Source organism: Perca fluviatilis, chromosome 9 (genome assembly GCF_010015445.1).
Source record: "Perca fluviatilis chromosome 9, GENO_Pfluv_1.0, whole genome shotgun sequence".
In the NCBI taxonomy this organism is placed as follows: Eukaryota; Metazoa; Chordata; class Actinopteri; order Perciformes; family Percidae; genus Perca; species Perca fluviatilis.
In genome coordinates, this window is record NC_053120.1 from 20,681,081 (window position 1) to 20,700,622 (window position 19,542).

The window sequence follows — 19,542 nt, forward strand, 5'->3', positions numbered from 1 at the left end:
AATTTGGAGGCCCCTGTAGTAACTCAGAGGACCCCATAGGGGCCCCAGTTGAAGATCTCTGCTATAGAGTATCTTAGCCTTAACTACAATTTTTTTTAAATAGCCATTTTAATTATGTCAATGTTATCAAAACACACTGATAATTTTTTTGCTTTTTGTATTTTGACCTTATATTTGTGGATACAATGATTCTTATCAAATAAGCTCAAATACAACTCTTCACTCTATTTACCATGCTATATTCAGAAACACAAGTCAAAGTCACTAAAATGTGTAAGGAGCATTACTTAAATGTAACATTAATTTAATTAATTAACTGATATAAAGCAGTGCAATTTAGTTAGATACATAATATTAATTCATAAAATTATGACTTTAAAGTAACTTTAATACAATTTATACATCACATAAGAACAGTACAATAAAGTAGCTTATGGCAACACAGTAAGCAACACCTTACAAAACCTACTACAGACAAATGTACATTCTTATAAATAAAGACTTTGTTAAAATAAAAAAAGACAAACTACATAATTTGGACATCACAGCTTGAATGACGAGTTTGGTTACAAAGTCCTTTTACACCAATTTCAAGAAGATTTTACCTTTTTCTCAACAGACACTTGATACATGTAAACTAATAGCATTAACCATGGCTCAGTTTTTTTTCCAAAGAAGCAATATGAGCAATACTGGGGCCCTAATTGTCAAAAAGAAATAATTGAAAAGGCCATTATGAAGTTTATTAATTACACCTGTGCTTTTCCTGTGCAAAAGGTCTATTCAGATTCCAGTTCTTAGTTAAAATGTAAGAATTCAAATGGGGTTAATCTAAGTTCTTTGCTAAGTTTTATTTATTTATTGTAAGAGAGGGTTTTCAGTTTTCAGGCAGTGAATATCTCCCTTCCCTTTAATTTATAAAAAAGTGCCTCAGAATACAAATTTATGTATATATATATATATATATATATATATATATATATATATATATATATATGAGAGAGAAAAATAATAATGTATGATTAAAAACATTACAAACATTACATACAAACATTTTCTCAACTCTGGCATGTTTCTCTGCATATTTTTTACACTCTCCCCAACAAGTGGAAAAAAATAAAACATGACTATATCCTGCACCTCCTTGTAAATATTGTGCATTTCAAATTATTATCAGAGTGCTTGTCTTCATCACTTCTGGTCACAACAATGGCACTATGCTAATGACAAACAATTCTGAACACTTGACTGGTAACATCTATTATATTTAAAGTGCAGTATGACCTTTAAATTCTTGATCAACATGAAGTTCATCCTGTCATTGTATATATTTAACTGCAATATTGCTCAATGGACACAATTCAATTGCACAACACAAAGCAGGAGCGGTTTTCATACAGTAATTGTCGCATTTTAGGCTCTACCCAGATCTAGTCACTCACTGGCACTGGGAGTCTGGATTCAGTTGTTCTGAGCAATGGATCTGAGTAATCACCTCTCTTTGCATCAAGCCACCATGTTGTCATCTCTCCTTTTCCCTGTTGTAGAAAAATGAGAGTCAGAGTGGATGTGAGAGAGAAGAGAGTCATATTGCAAAGCATGTGTCCCTTTGAATTTTAAATTAAGCCATTAGGGTTTGATGGGGGGCAGAGAGCAGCAGCTGAGGCCACTTCTCAGCAAGACATCACAAGTGTCAGCCGCCCTGTCCGCTGGGACTGAGAAACCCCTCCCCCATAATCGCACTGGCTGGCACCACCCAAAAAAAGGTCTTAGGTTACAATGTGAATAGAAGCCAGTACAACTGGATGATACTATACTTTACTGAAAAAAGGCGCTAATTCCAGACACACCCAGTCTCTTTTCCGTTAGAGGAAAGTTTTGAATTTCCTCTGATCTATTCAAATCTCGGCCTCATAAATCCCTTGTCTTTTTCAAAGTTGGGGAACCAGCTTGTGTGTGATGATTTTTATTGTTGCATCTAATAGGCTTTTAAAAAGAAAAGGTAACCTCCACAACAGCATATACCAAAGAAGGTAGAAATAGTATATGCAAGAAAGCTTATCATCCTAGTTAGGTCTAATCCAAGAGAGGCTGTGGATACAATGTGACACTCAGTTGCCTGTTGTAATGCAGTCTAATATATATCAGCCTTGCAAAAGATTCTAACTTCACAAATGTTATAATCTTTAGTCTTTGTTGAAATGGTTTTGGAGAGGTCAACAGAGAAGTGTTTCTGTTATTTAGCCAACCCTGATTGATATATATATATATATATATATATATACATATATAAACATATTAATATAATGTTACCTTCACGATAAGTGTCCCTCTGCATGTCAGAATGTAACCTCTGAGTGTGTGAAGCAGGTCAGCTGTGGCACCACTCACCTGGATCTTCAGAGCTATGGACATGATAATATGCATGTAATAGCATGTAATATTGCATAGTAATATGAATAATGCATGCCTGAAATGTATTGTAGCAGGTTTTTTTGTATGATCATTGTGCATCATTGTGTGCAAAATGTACTGTATGTTTTTGATCATGCTATTATTTCGTCTTTAAAACTTTTACAAATCAACATTGTTTGTGTGAGACAATTTGCTAAACAGCCAGTTAAAAATATTACAATTAAAAACAAATTGGAGCGGTTGACCCCATAGTATCAGATCTATTAAAATGAATGTGTTGTAAAGTGAAAAATTTGCGTTTTTATTATCTTATATAAATAATTGTCATTGTATATTAGATTTTGTGTCAATATTATAGTCACTAAATACAGATTTCATACAATATAGTATCTCCTATGTTAACACGTGCAAGTCATATACTAAAAAATGTAGTGCTGTACTGAGTGGAATACGTATATTACAAACAACTACAAGTTGGTATGAGATTTGTGAGGCATGTTTGTAATAATGTAAGACAAACTGCACTGACCAAGTATGTTATTTGCACATTATTCAACTTATAGGCAGTGTATCTAATTCTTAATTACCTTCACTTGTTGATTCCATGCGTGATGCCGTGTTGACAGTGTCCCCAAACAGGCAGTAGCGAGGCATTTTGGTGCCAACCACGCCGGCCACAACAGGACCTGGCAGAATAAAACAGCAGTAATTGTACTGGGAGGATAATATTCAATACATGACATTGCTAAATCAGAATTTGTTATATAAAGGGGGCATACCCTAAGTCGGTGAGTTATTCTTACCTAAACGTGTATATATAAAGGAGTCAAATCAATAATTGTGAACATGAACAACCTGCTAAAAAAGCCCATCCCAGAGAATTAAAACTGTAATGTTAACACTTTAAATATGGTGAAATTAAAGCGCCCATATTATGCTCATTTTCAGGTTCATAACTGTATTTTAAGGTTGTACCAGAATAGGTTTACATGGTTTAATTTTCAAAAAACACCATATTGTTGTTGTACTGCACAGCTCTCTCTCACTGCTGCAGATCCTCTTTTCACCTGGTTTCTGTTTTAGCTACAGGGTGAGACCTCTTTTCATCTTCTTCTTCACTATATCTACTATGCTTTGAACTCGCATGTACACGAATCAATTTCATACTAGCTAACTCTAGAGACAGTAAAAGAAATCTGTTTCTTCAACTTTGGTCAGTTACAAGGCAGGATTAGCTGAGAGACTTCTAAATGAGGGCGCACATGTAAGTAGTTATTTTGTAGATTATGGTAAACTTGTGTGTGTTGTAGCAGTGCTTTGCTAACGCTAACGCTAGCATGCTACGTAGTTCTCAATAGAGAACGACGTAGCATGCTAGCGTTAGCGTTAGCCTGCTAACGCTACAAGCTAACGGTTGTGGTTAGCCAGCTCATTTCGGACTGTGACGTCACAGTCCGAGGCCGATTTTGAACAGCTCACTAGGAGACTGAATGCAGGACACATTCAAAAACCGTATCTCACTCAAAACAGCATGGATGGATTTTTTTCAAAGTTTGTATGTGTGTGGAAGCACCAGAGACACAAAAGAACACCCCAAATCCCAGAAAAAGTGTTTTTTTCATAATATGGACACTTTAAAAAATGACAGTAGTAGGAGCATACAGGACGGTTTGCTGGTGACAAAGAAACATCATAAAAGGTCGTCAGCAATCCATGACCCACAATGATGGTTCAAGTCTTGGAAAAATAAAAAAATAAAGAAAGCTTTCTAGTTACAGGCATGTGTTGCTATAGAATGATAATTAACGTATTATGTTGGTTTGTACGGACTTGATGTCAGGCTGCATATGAGATATGTGATAATGCTCTAAACATTCCTTTACATGTATTACTTTATCTATCTTAAAATACATTCATTCATCATTTATGTTGTCACACTTTGGAAATGCAGTGAGACTGGATAGGTCCAACACAGTCTCATCCCTATTCGTCACATATTGCCGTTTGGTCATTTCCCCCAGACGTCCATAAGCCGATGTTGAGGGTACCCCCTATTCGTCGCTTAGGGGGTACCCTATGTTACGAATAGGGATGAGACTGTGTTGATAGGTCAGCGTTGAGAAGAATGGAAAATTATCACAAAAATTATTAAGGTTACTCTCATGTTCTGCAACCTTTGACCATTGTTGAACTGTGATTGTGTCCTCTGAAAGCCATCTGCTATATATTGACCTTTGGGAAAAGCACAGCACTGGTCGAATACACTGAAAAACTGATGCTGGATACAGGTGAGATGTCCACACTACCTGAGTGAATGCCGGCGCGTATCTTCAGCTGTGTGTTGGGTTTGTGAGGGATCTTGAAAGTGTGACAGACACTTACTAGATCAAGGGCCATGCTGGCTATCTCTCCAGCATGATTGATGCCATTTTCTTGAGGCACCCCAGAGACCACCATGTCTGGAAAATAAGACAGTATTCCATGACAAGAGACAATGGAAGAAAGAGATGCACTGATAATAACATTTAAAAACACAGACACTCTTTAGATGGTAAATGAGTGGTTGTTTTTGCTTTTTAAATCATCAATTTCAGTTGTGTATCTGCCTCTCAACACATTGCCATCCTTAATTTCAAGCTGAGATAGATTTAAAAATACGTATATTTTAAAGGTAGTGCTTTATCAAAAATGATTCATCACTTTTTGTCAGTAGTTCCAAAATCACTTTAACATTTTTACTTACAAGCATCGCCTATTGTCTCCACTTTGTAGACGTCGTAAATGTCAATAATGTCATCAAAGGTGGTGTAAAGCTGATTGAGGAAGTCCACGACCTGGTGGGGAGTGCTGGCACCAGACAGCTGAGTAAAGCCGACAATATCACTGTCACAGGGGAGTAATACAGTGTTAGTCATCTTTAGTTGTATTTCTATATGTATATGACCAAACAATTGTACAGAGGAAAAAAATAACTAATCAATCTAAATGTATCCATGTTAATGAACTTGCTTTACAGAACACAAACCTGAAGTAGACAGTGGCGTTGGAGTAGCTCTGAGCCTCTGATGTTCGACCTTGACGAAGGTCATCAGCCACCGGTTTTGGTAACATACCTGCAACGGGATTTCATGACTGTAATAATATGTCCCTAGTCTTAGGGGACATGGAGAGGAATGATGAAGGTGCTGCGTCTGCACCACTAGATGGCAGTGAGCGCATTTGACTGTGTCCTTTAATACTTCAAGATTTACATTTCAAGTTTAATGAACTCATAAGAATTATCAACTAACAGTAACAACTCGGCCTTAGGAAACTTACCATATGCTGCACTACGACATGCACATATTGTAAATAATAAATGTATATGTGTACTTTTTACAGTTTACTGATCATCAACCTTAACATAATGAACTACAAATCCAGTCCTGCTTGTACTATCAGTGTTATCTCTGCAATGTCAACCAGACAAATTTCTAAAATCTGTATTTGGTCAATATCATGATTCTGCTTTGGATCAATCATTAGAGACATGCAACTATTTCCCATCACTCCACACCGTTATCCTGACTTACTGTATAACAGCAGATCTGTCTTCTGTTTCTCTTGAAGAAGGTCTTGTGTTCTCTCTGCAACTATAGCCTCCAGATGTTTGCTGTACTTCTCCATCTGCAGTTAAACAAAGTTGTTTGTGTCTGAAACTCAAAACAATCCAGATGGCGCAAATAGCATTTTCATTTTTTTCTTAGCCTTTGTCTTTGAAGTACTACCGTTTGGGAATTCAAATCAAAATAATGTCACATTATATTTGATATATTTCTTGTACTATTCATGGTAGATTTAATGTATACTATATAGCTTTACACCATATTACCAGGTTCATCATCATGTCCACAGGGCTGACTTTGTGTGGGTTCATTTTGTCGAGCATCTTCTTCACCTGCTCAAACGTGGGCCTCATGGTGACGTTATGACACCAGCACTTCTTAATAAGCTGCTCAAGTGTTCCAGAGAAGAGAGCAACATCTTATTGTCTAATATGTGTATACAATAAGATGCCTATGACATGTAATACTAATATAAAAAATGTCAAGTCTTTCTAGTTATTCAAGAGCCATTTCAACAAAAGCAGTTAGTACCAATACCACATTTTTCCATATACAGTTCTGGCAACATTTTCATAATTTGAACATGAAACAGACCTCACAGTAGTCTGGTTGACTGGGACAGTCAGTATCTGCCTTCCCTGCTTTGACTTCAGGCAGAGGGGGGCGCCACACGATATCCACCCTCACTCCCTCAGCCTGGTCCTGTTAGAGAGGACTGCTGGTTAGAAAGCTAAGATCAAAAGGAACCCGAAGGTTGTAATCTAGAGAGAAGGCTGTCATACTCACTAAAAGGAGGTCAGAGCGAGTTGCAATCTCAACCAAAATAATGGAGTAGCTGAGGAGAGGCGGCAAACGTAGAAAAATAATATTATTTTCATGTATTTTCCAGTGCTAAGATTCTTTTAATAACTTTTCATCTTTAAGGTCTTATGATGGCACAGACCAAGTTTGAAGTCCATCAGATGAAATCTCTAAGAGCAGTTCGTTAAAGTACGACATGTGGAAATGGCCAAAATCGCACTAATTTCGAACTTTCAATACAAAATGGTGGACTTCCTGTTGCATTAAGGGTATGGCTCCAATGAGCTTTTTTGTACGTCTTAACATGCAACATATGTGTAAAATTTTGTAGAGCACGAATTCTAGGTGAGCCATTTTGGCCCTGTTCCCAAAACCCTTAAAATACATTAATGTTCACCAGGCTTGATGTGACCGCCAATTTTGGTGAGTTTTTGAGTATGTTAAGCCCCTCAAAAAGGCGATTAATTTCCAGAAAAGAATAATTCCTTCAGTTTCAATAGGGCCTTCGCCGCTGTCGGCGCTCAGGCCCTAATTAACTGCTTATACTGTGCCACTCAAACACACCTGTAGACATCAGCTGCTGCCGTCATGTTGGAGCTGCTTCCCAGCAGGACCTCTGGGGCACAGTATACACGATTTACATCCCCACAATTGAAGCCATTACTGACGGTCTCAAAGTCCTCCCTTCTGTAGGCTGTGAGCCCGAAATCTGAAGCCCAACACAGAAAAATATAGTTATACAGATATACAGATATAGAGTACAGTGAGGCAGGATGTTGTTTTTCACTTTGCCTTGATAATAACATTGCTGCTGGTGTAGGATGTGGCTGAGTAGTACAATGATTCCCATAAGGAGATGTTTTTGTTCAAACTGTGTATGTTGAGTGACTTATTACAGATGTGTGATTGCTGAAAACAGAATATAACAGACTGAAAATGCTTTCACGCTGCAGACTCAAGTTGTATCTGAGGATTGTTTTACCTGAGATTTTGCACACCCAACGGTCATCAATTACACAGTTTCTGGAGTGAAGTCTCCCATGAAACATCTTGTGCTGGTGGAGGTAAGACATCCCGCGGGCAATGTCAGTGGCAAAGGACAGTCTGCATGGGAGAAGAAACACTGTTTGTGTGTACTACACATTTGTTTTCAATCAAAGGTAAAAGTCAGGGAAAATATGTAAAATGTTAAGTCTATGGATGGAGCTCTTCCTCATTGCTCGTCTGAGGTATTGACACTATCATCTGACATGTGGGTCAGTTATCTGTGGAATAAAAAACACGCACACCACAAAATCCCTCATCTATTTAACTGCAAGCACTGACTTCATGATGATCTTCAGCTCCTATGTGTGAGTATAAACTGTACAAAAAACTAAAATATATTATTATTACTCATACATTAATGTAAAAGCAGGATTTTACTGCTGTAGTGAGAAATGCCATCAGAGAGCTTAAAGTGACACCTTCACAATGCTAGTTTTGTCCAACCAATAATACAAAATTCTAAATGATTAAAAATAGATTTAAGTTATTAAAATGAAAAGCTGAAAGCTGAAACCACGAAATGTTTTGCATGAAAAATGACTAATCGTTTCAGCTGTACTTGCATATACTGTTGGGTAGTTTAATTTATAAGAAAACATCCTGTTTCATAAGGTCTTCATATGTTTTGTATGCAAAAATCTAAATTTGTAAAATAACTGGTAACAAAAGCTAAAACAAAACATTCAAGTAAAGTACCTCAAATGTGTACTTAAGTACAGTAGTTGAGTAAATGTACTTATTTACATTCCACCACTACTGCTACTACTACTTAAGGAATGAGAAGATTGGCAAATGGTAAACATGTAAAAAAAAAACTGAAGCTGTATGTAATATGTTCTCACCTGAAGCCCCAGTTGATGGGGATGTCGTCATTCAGCAGGACATCAGACAGACTTCCTTTGGGGCAGTGCTCTGTGATGATGCTGACATAGGGGACCTCGATGGAACCACCAATGAACTTACATAGATTGGGGTGGTCCAGTTGCCTAGACAATATGATAAATTACATGAGCTGCAGGGATTTGGGAAACCTTATTATGTTAGTAAAATTATTTTTTTCATCTTTCACTGCAGGATTTCCCTCACCTAACTTCTTTCACCTCTTTTCTGATGGTTTTAGAGAGTGTGAAATGTTTATTCTTGATGTGCTTCACTGCCACCGTCCTCCCATCACTGCAAGACAGTTAAAATTAAGTCAGCTTAAATACCTAAATACAGAATATGGAAGGCATTCTTTGTAGAATGAATCATGTTATATTTGTGACATGTAGAGGAACCAGTAATAAAAGTTAGCATTTTGTCAAGAGCACATTGAAATTATCTACTGACCTTTAAAGTCATTAATTTTATTTATTTCACTCATTTAATGAAAGTTAACTGACAATTAACAAATCAAATGAAATATTACTGTACTATATATATATATATATATATATATATATATATATATATATATATATATATATATATATAATTGTTTTACTTTACATTGCATTATATTACTTAAATCAATACTTTATTACTACTATAATAAAGTAACTTCTCCATCTTCTCTAACCTCCATGAACCCCTCCAGTCTTCCTCCTCCTTCTTCCCTTCTACCAAACTACTTTGTCAACTACATTATAAAAAGATAGATGGCATACACTCTTCATTCTCCACCCCACCTTCTGAAATATCTTTTCATCAAACACATCTTCATCCAATACTCTGTCCTCTTTCACCCCCTATCTCCCAATCAAGATCTTACCCTGATAACCTCCGCCCACCCAACCACCTGCCCCCTTGACCTTATACCTTCTCACGATCTAAACTTCTCCAGTCTATTGCTCCCTACCTTCTTCCTTTTCTCAAACATCTTATTAACACCTCCTTGTCAGCCGGCTGTTTCCCTAACTCTCTCAAAGAAGCAAGAGTAACCCCTCTCCTTAAGGAACCCACCCAAGTGTGCAATCTTCAATCAACTCTCTTCCTATCTTCACCAGAACAACCTTCTTGATCCCCAAAAGTCTGGTTTCAATGCAGGACACTCAACTGAAACTGCCCTCCTTGCTGTCACTGGGGGACTTCACACTGCTAGAGCAGCCTCCCTCTCCTCTGTGGTCATCCTTCTGGACCTTACTGCTGTCTTTGACACAGTGAATCACCAAATCCTTATTTTCACTCTTCAGGATCTGGGTGTCTCACGCTCTGCACTCTCTTTGCTCACATCTTACCTCAAAGACTGCACCTACCAGGTAACTCGGAGAGGATTTATTTTTAATTATTTCAGGTTCATTTTATCAGGGACAATGCACACTAATAATACATAAAAGTAAAATGTAAAAATAACCTGGAGGTTATTTCACATCTGCTGTCCCTGGACTGGTGGTAAGAGGTCCCCCTGTATCTAGCTTTGAGTCTGTGTCAGAACATTGTCCTCTCACAACTGGGGTCCCTCAAGGTTCCATCATGGGTCCCCTCCTCTTTTCGCTGTTAACCAACTACTCTGTGGCAGTCCCCACCCAGACTGCTAGGAACCTAGGTGTGTCACTCAACGACCAACCCTCCCTTATTGCCAACATTGCTGCAACAATCTGATCGTGTAGATACATGCTGCACAACATCAGAAGGATATGTCTAGTCTGGCTATCACCAGACCAAGTAAATGTAAAGTTTTTATATAGCGCTTTTCTAGTCTACTACTCAAAGCGCTTTAACATAGTACAGGAACCATTCATCATTCACACACATTCATACACTGTGGCCGAGGCTGCCGTACAAGGTGCCACCTGCTCATCAGATAAACATTCACACACATTTACACTCCGATGGCGCAGCATCGGGGGCAGTGTCTTGCCCAAGGACACTTCAGCATGGAACTGCAGAGCCAGGGATTGAACCACCAACCTTCCATTTGGCAGGCGACCTCTCTACCACTTAGCCACAGCCGCCCAAGCTCAATCTTTTAAGATTGAACACTGCAGGGCAAAATCCTATCGCCAGCAGAGCTGGGTTTACCCAGTCTAGGATATGTCCCCTTCTAACCCAGAATGCGGCTCAGGTTCTGGTTCAGGCTCCTGTCATCTCACGTCTATACTATTGCAACTCCCACCTGGTGATCCGGCCCAGCTTACACCCAGGACATGGTTAAACCCTACACCCCAGCCCGTCCACTCCTCTCTGCATCGACCAATCCGCTTGCTGCTTCCTCACTGGAAGAGACACCTAATAACTCAACGAAATCCAAGTTTGCTGTGCTGGCTCATAAGTGGTGGAACGAGCTCCCCATTGACATCAGGATAGCTGAAAGTCAGCACATCTTGCAGGCTAAAAACACATCTCGTCTGACTGCACCTTGGCCAAGAAGATGATGGTTATAAAAAGTAATAATAATAAATAAAATACAAATGCAAATATGCACTTACATGTCGCACTTACATGTGGCACTTTGTAATTTGGCTTATTTTAAGCTAATGTATTTATATGTGATTCTTGCTGTTCTGAGTTTGTACCTCCATGGTTGAATGCACTTATTGGAAGTTACTTTGGATAAAAGTGTCAGCTAAATAAAATGTAATGTGAAAAATGTAATATTGTTATTATTGTACATTTATATATTGTATTATATGGTATTTCATAGTATTCTCTTCAATTCTATTATATAGTCTGTACTTTTTCAGTATTGTATTATTATTGTATAGTGTGTGCATATTACATATAGGCCTACTGCACATATACAGTATATATAGTGTATTATATACCTTATTATGTTATTATTATGTATATTGTACTTATTATTCATACCTATACAAATATATAATTATACCATAGTTCACACATCATGGCTACCGGAGTGGCACTACTGGCCTTTGCACAAATATTTGCACAATTCATGTATGTAGTCTAAGGTATCGTTTTGTATACATCCTTTTAATGTCATCTCTATAATTTATTTTATTTCTCTTTTTTACACTGCTACTAACTTATCCATGATCCATATAGTATTGTCCATATTTTATTGATCCACACAGCAAAAGAGCAAAAGAGTAAAAGAGTTTTTAAAACGTTAGGTGGTATGTCTTTACTTTTTCATGTGCATTTATATAAACTAATAATAACGTTTCTCACTAGATGCCTGGCTGGATGAAGCCTTGTTTAAAGGAGGAGTTGAATCCGGTACACACAGTCACATCAGTAGTTCGACTGATGTTGGAGTTACTCTTGGCTTGCTGCAGGCTCATGTTGCTGCCGAAGTCCATGCACACTCTTCCTGCAGACACCAGACAGTTAGATACTCAGGGTGAGTTTACTGTTCATTCAAGAATGGTTTGGAGAAATTGTACTGCTGAGTTATAAAAGTAGTAAAATTCAATCATGACTGTGTTTTTTGTATAGTTAAAATGCTTTTATTAGAGGTTAAAATATCCTTAAGGCCTGACCCACTCTTACTTACATTAACATTTAATTTGAGAATGCAATTCACACAATAGCAACAGATAACATATCAATTATACTCTTGTCACACAGTAAAATGAAAATAATCCATTCCTTACGTACACTACTAAAGTCTTTTATGTAAGCAAAGTTTTCTGTATGTATTTTATCAACTTGAGCGTGAGACATTTTACCAAATATTATGGTCTTGTAGTTGATTATCCAGCTTTCATCCCAAAGCATCCTCTGTTTCTGGTACTGAAGCCACTGCAGGGAGGAAATGAAGATAAACATCCGCACATGAAACATCTCATGTGGATGTTGGCGTGATACACACAGTAATTAATATCATTGGCATTGTTCCAGTTTGCCGGGCACTCGTGTTCATGACAGAACCTCTTTGTCTCTGACACATTACTAGAAGGGAACATGGGTGGTTATTCAAATAAATAAATTAACACCAACGCCAATTGCTATTTACAATGGAAGCGCAAACAAAAAACAGCTTGCCTTTCTTTAGCTTAAAGTTGAAAATGAAAGCTGCTATAATTAAGATAAAAGACATTTTATTACAGAGATGCATCAGTCAGAAATAGTTAATTGTATATTTGTGTATATTGTATTATCTGATTAAGTGTCCTCTTTCCTTTTTTGATAAATGTATTAAGACACTGTGTTTGAGTTTACACTCAAAATATATGTTCTTACTTCTATATATTTTCAAGACACTATTCCTAGTGTTGTGGTGGTGGTGTGTGGGTGTGTGTATGTGTTGCCCAGACTGACCACCATGGTTAGGATGAAGCCACTGCTGAAGAGAGCAACTGGAAGCCCGATGGCCACCTTGATCGTGATGGACATTGGGCAGATGCCACAGTCTGCAGGACAGTTCAGACAGCTCTCCTCCAGCTCGCAGACTTCATCCCCGCACACTGAAACAACACAATCACACATTTTATATTTCAGATTTCCATCCACTGAATTCAGTGGCTGTGGAAGTACTCAGATCGTAAATGTAGCAAAACCACACTGTAAAATACTGTTACAAGTCTTGCACTCAAAATCCTACTTAAGTACAAATGTATAATAACATTAAAATGTACTTAAAGTAGGAAAAAAGTAAAACTACTCATTATGCAGAATGGATCATTTCAGAATAATTAATATTGTATTAATAGATTATAATTATTGATGAATGAATGTGTATATCACTGTACTGCTGCAGCTGGTAAAGATGGAGATACTCCCCGGGATCAAAAAAGTCTTATTCTATCTTATCTTAACCTATAATAATATATTTGTTACATTGTGTATTCTTCTGAATCTGCAAACTAACTAGTAACTAAAGTTATCAAATAAATCTGGTGGAGTTGAAGTAAATTAAAATATAATTCACACGGATGATCATGATGTTTTAAGAACAATTAGGGATACATTAACAAAGAAATCTTGCTTACGTTTTGGTTGTATTGGTTATCTAGGTTTCTTCTAGCAGGTACAAAAATATTTTTTTTTATTGTAACTCATCTGACAGTGTAGCAGTTATTTTGAGACGATGGCTATTCTGCAACGTCGTAAAAAGTTGACCTTTTCCCTAATATTTCTGTACAGGTTCAGTGTGCTCTTAGTCTCTTTGTCTAGTTAATAACACAACTTATTTATATAGTTTTGTATTGCTCAATACCCCCAAAAAATGGTAATTTTTGTACAAATATAGTTATACCGGATCATGGCTGAGCAGCAGAGGCATTATTCAGCACATGCTAGGATTCAGCATATCAACTAATTGAAACGTAGCAGACTGACCTTGAGCACTGACAACGAGCACTTTGGACTCCAGTGCTGCGTGCATGTGTCCTATTTTGATATGAGCAATGACTGAGGTGACTCCCACATGGATCAGCACCACCTAAAGGAGAAAACACCATAATAGAAATGATACTGTGGAATAGTTAGGTTGTACTGTATATTGCTAAGTATATCATTTAATTTAATTTGTTGTTTTGTAAGGAGATTAAACTACAAAGTGATGGTTGACCATCCTTAGATTATATAAAATCGCATGCATGAAAAACAGTTGTATGAATTTTCCTTCAGACAATACAGTTGAAGTTGAACATCTGCCATTTGACAGACTCTTTTACTCCAATATGTGCTGGACTGTGCTGTCAGTGATATAATGCAGTTGGTGCATAGTGAATTTAGAAATTTCCTTTTCAGAGATTTGTTTCTTTTAGTGTAAATAACAATGCGTGAAATAAAATATTTGCAGCTATTAACAGGATCTGCAGCTGTAAGAAATACAAAAAATGTTCTCCAACACCTTAAGACGTGTGAAAGATTTACCCACTCTTTTGAAGAGTTTTGTTTGTGTTGGCTCACCTTTGAAGTCCAGTATTTCTGGGACATCTTGCCTGCTTTGGAGACAGTGTGAGTTACTATTTTACCATCATCAGGAATCCACGGGCCACAGATTCCACCTTGTTTCTTCGAAGAGACAACACACCAATAGAGATTTTATACCAAAATGTGGCCTTTACACAATTCGTTCATGTGTTTGTCAGTGCTGATATTTAAATAACTGTTATTAGGGTTCAACAAGTTGTGTTCTTACTCACAGAGTAGATGTGTTTCTGCTGTTCTAGAAACTTTTATTACCAAAGAATTACTTGCAAAATTACTTTTAAGTAGTCTTTTTTAATAATTCTAACTATAATAACATTTTAAACATCTCAATATATTCAACACAAAAGTTGCAGCTTTACCAAGATTTCAAAGTCACAGTGCTTTGAGACACAACGTGATATCTACTTTTGTGTCAAAAGCTGAAACAGAGGGGGAAAGCCCTGTATAGCGAATCCTCTGGGCCAGGTTTTTGCTCTAATTCTTAAAGTCAAAAAGCTTTAACAAACACTATCGAATGGTAACTTCCTACACCATCGGTTCACAATTAATCACTCACAGACGAGCAGATTCAAAACCACAGATATTTTAAGAAACCAAAATTTCCAGAGATAACTAATCTTAAGATAAACTTTGAGGTGGCCGGGTTAGCTCAGTTGATAGAGTGGGCACACATATGTAGAGGTTTACTCCTCGACGCAGCAGAATCATCCAATGCTAAGTACCCACCATAAGACCAAGAGGACAGGAGTGGATGTTGGCATGATACACGCAGCAATTAATATCATTGGCGTTGTTCCAGTTTGCCGGGCACTCGTGTTCATGACAGAACCTCTTTGCCTCTGACGCATTACTATAGAAGGGAAAATGGGTGGGTATACAAATACATTAATTAACACAAAAACCTGTGATGCTATTTACAATGGAAGCTCAAACAAAAAACACCTTTCTTTAGCTTAAAGTTGAAAATGAAAGCTGCCTTAATTAAGATAAAAGACATTTAATAAGATGCATCAGTCAGGGATAGTTAATTGTGTATTTGTGTATAGTGTATTATCTGATTAATTGTCCTACTTTCTTTTTTGATAAATGTGTGTGTGTGTGTGTGTGTGTGTGTGTGTGTGTGTGTGTGTGTGTGTGTGTGTGTGTGTGTGTGTGTGTGTGTGTGTGTGTGTGTGTGTGTGTGTGTGTGTGTGCATGCCTGCGTGGCAGACATTTAGGATGCCATGTGTTTACTTCACATACTCACCTGAACTGGAAAATCTTGTTCCTGACTGCATAATCATAGAAGGAATCTGAGGCTGTCACCGTGTACGAGACATTGAACTCTTCCCCATTGGTTACTTTCTCGGGAGGACGCTGCACCCAGGCCATTTCCAAACCTGTGACAACACACATGCTCATCACCTGAACATAAACATTCAAACAGTGTACATATGCGTGCAGTAAAGGATTCTGTGTGTTGTATTTGCACATTATTCTGTTAGAGCCCCACCTACTAAGTCACTGTAATTAATTCTGTACAAATGTTGTAAATGTTGTCTCCTTCCTTGTCAGCCACAAGAGGAAAAGCACACTCACATAAATTCCCTAAAGCAACTACAGATCAGCTGTTTTAACTGCAATGATGTGTCCTGAAATAACTTCTGTTGTGAATTGACACTATAAATAAAATTCAATTGACATTTAATGAAACACTCAAACAAACTCCTGCATAAAAACTTACCACCACAGCTAATCATGTTGTAATCATTTGGACTGTTGATCGGCCAACAGTCATATTCTGTGTTGTCCAGATCATGCCAGCAGTTTACTCGCTGCAGGTGAAGACAAGAAGCTTTTCAATGTAAAGGCATTTTTTGGTGCGTGTAAACATATTTGAAAAGCTTAATACATGTAACCTGTTTAAGTCAGAGCTTGTCATGCAAGTATGTTAATGAATAAAGTACACAACTCAACTAGCACTATGGTGAATATATGTAAGTAGGAAACACAGTATTGTTATCTTTTAATTAAGATTGATTACAGAATGTTTTATAATCAAGGAAATCAGCTGCAAAAGAACCTGGCAAGTAACCAAGCACTACATAAACGCCACAAGCCCATGACCACATGCACGCAGCAACACGTGTTTCTGACAAGACAACAAAAGCAAGAGGGGTACCTCAGCAATAAATGAAAATGTGAACATCACACACTCAGTTTACACAGTTGTTTATATACTGTTATATACTGTTAAATATTCTGTGCAAATACAGTCATAAGAAAATGCATCATCACTGCCCTTATTTGACATCATTGTGCAGTCCATTAACAGGTTAACCTTAAACATCTGTGGCCTTTTAGTACACATGTCCTCTCTGGAATTAAATATGTTGTAGTTGTTATATGTTACATTTATTCATCATCTACTATGTTAAAAACTTACCAGAAAGAAACACAGGTAAAGGGATGCAGCTGTCCATAGAGCCATGAGGAGGTTTGCTGTTGTGGCTGGACCCGCTCTGAACTGACTGACTGAGTGAATGTGTTTTGTGTGTGTGTGTGTGTGTGTGTGTGTGTGTGTGTGTGTGTGTGTGTGTGTGTGTGTGTGTGTGTGTGTGTGTGTGTGTGTGTGCGTGTGTGCGTGTGTGTGTGTGGACATCTTAACACAGCTTAAGTACACTTATTTATTTTTTTTGAGGCCCACCTTGTCCCCAATTGTCCAATCAGCAGAAGAGGCTCTCCAATCACAGTTTGGCCATGTTCTCGTTCACCTTCACTGTCCTACAGGTCAGAATCACCCAGAGGTCTCTGCTGCATGTGAACTCACCACTTTCTACTGTTTAAGTCTTCTGCATGAACGCCATCTATACTGTCTTGAATTATTGTTTTTTACTTAGGGAAAATGTTTTTCTGTATGCTTGACATTTTCACATTCAACCCTGGTAGACATGATTGTAGATAGAGATGGCCCGATACCATTTTTTGCTTCCCAATACCGATTCCGATACTTGAACTTGTGTATCGGCCGATACCGAGTACCAATCCGATACTATTGTGTCATATATTTTATTATGTTTTAACAACTGTATACTACTATCCCTGTATGGATGTGATATGATTTCTATCTTTGTTGTCGGTCTGGCTCAGGTTAAACTCTTTGTAAAACATGAACAAACACAAACAATGAATGCCACAGAACTTTCTTTTATTCTCCAGTTTGACAGTCAGTTATAACGGAAAAAGAACATAAATAAACTACTTTAATGTAGATTTTCTTTAGGGCTTTATTACGTGGTATCGGATCGGTGCATAAACTCCAGTATTTCCCAATACCGATACCAGCGGAGCCGATAATGATACTGGTATCGGTTTCGGACCATCTCTAATTGTAGGCCCTTTAAATGGATAGTTTGATCTTTTGAAGTGGGGTTGTATGAGGTAGTTCTCCACAGTCAGTGTATTACCTACAGTAGATGGTGGTCAGCACACCCCCAGTTTGGAGAAACATACAGCAGTCCCAACATGGAAGCTAAGAAATGTTCTGCTGTAGGCGGGAGCAGCAGCAAAATGTATTTTAGCCACACACAAAAAAGAACCACCTAAAAAAAGCAATATCTGTCTATCTATAAGCGTACGCTATATTCAGAATACTTTCACCGCTTTACCTTGCCATCAAACAGCCCAACAACTGAGAACTATCTGATCAAAAAATAAGTAAACAACACGTGCTTAATTGGGTGAATGAGAGGCACATTGGAACATTTTCCTTCTCTGCTAACATCTGTTTGCTCTGAGATTTAAACCAAACCAAAGGACAGCATTTTTTTTTGACATCTGTGAAATTTAATTGGCTTTTCAAGAATGCGTAATTACAGCACTGATGTAAAAAAAAAAAAACACACACACACACTGCCACAACACACAAGTTTACAGTTTATGTTTTTGGGAATGCAAAACCAGAGTAGCAGGCAGCAGTCACGACAGATCTTCAGAGGGCTCTGCTGAGGACTTACAGTACTCGCTACGATAGATCGTGTTGTCAATGAAAATAACATGACTTTAATAAAGTTAAACCTCAACCTGAAACAAACTGAATGTCATTAACATACGGAGGAGTTTTCTATGAGCGAAAAATACAGTGTTGTTGAACCTTTTCTTCTGCTGTCAAAGGATGCTGGTTGTGTTTAGGGGATCAAATCCTGAGTGGGATTTTACAGCATAAGCGGAGTTTAACCTGTGATTAGAACTGTTGCAAAAGCAGGATACCTGGAGAATGAAGGGAAATTAATTTCACTCTTCTTTTAGCTAAACACTTTTAACCACTTTCCAGATGTTGATGGGTGACATTTACAGGGCAAGGAGTCAGGTTACCGTTAATCACAGAGAGCTGTACTAAATTAAAATAAAATACTTGAATGTGGTTATTTTTTTACTGTTGCAAGCGCTTTGCAATCTAATTCAGAGGAGGATCTTGTTCCTCCCACTTAGGGTCAATTCTGCTTTTCTCCAGCTCTTTAACCAATAATGTAACTGAATGGGAACTAAAGGTCATCCACTAATTGGCCTGAACAGAGTAAATCATCATAAAGTGGCAGCTCTTGAGCACCACAAATCTCTAGCAATGGTACTTCATCAACTATTGACTGCAGTACTCGTGATGTAATAGGAGTGTCAGATAATCTTTTCAGTGTTTTTTTTGTTTGTTACGCTAACTGCACTACAGTGTTGTCAAGACAGTTTAGTTAGTGACAGTCATTTTAATTCAATCAGAAAACAGTCTGTCTCAGTCAAACAGGATTTACGAGTAATCTCATCGTTTGTTTAACATAGGTGCCAAGTGGGTGGTGTGTGCAACGTTTAAAGTCTGCAG

General features: G+C 37.7%; 1 protein-coding gene across 1 annotated transcript; it reads right to left on the minus strand.

Moving 5' to 3' along the window:
- Window positions 1–1,074: 1,074 nt before the first annotated feature.
- On the minus strand, window positions 1,075–17,183 carry LOC120565769 (atrial natriuretic peptide receptor 2-like). The gene is made up of 23 exons (XM_039811783.1): window positions 17,116–17,183; window positions 16,414–16,504; window positions 15,937–16,069; window positions 15,417–15,540; window positions 14,667–14,771; window positions 14,091–14,193; window positions 13,071–13,216; window positions 12,479–12,551; window positions 11,979–12,120; window positions 8,955–9,041; window positions 8,711–8,854; window positions 7,804–7,925; window positions 7,386–7,530; window positions 6,807–6,855; window positions 6,615–6,722; window positions 6,287–6,406; window positions 5,988–6,081; window positions 5,441–5,528; window positions 5,159–5,298; window positions 4,722–4,874; window positions 3,003–3,101; window positions 2,392–2,405; window positions 1,075–1,538 (listed from the first exon to the last, which is right to left on the minus strand). The coding sequence occupies exons 1-23, from the start codon at window positions 17,158–17,160 to the stop codon at window positions 1,431–1,433; spliced, it is 2,433 nt and encodes an 810-aa protein (XP_039667717.1). The 5' UTR covers window positions 17,161–17,183; the 3' UTR covers window positions 1,075–1,430.
- Between the last annotated feature and the right edge of the window lie 2,359 nt (window positions 17,184–19,542).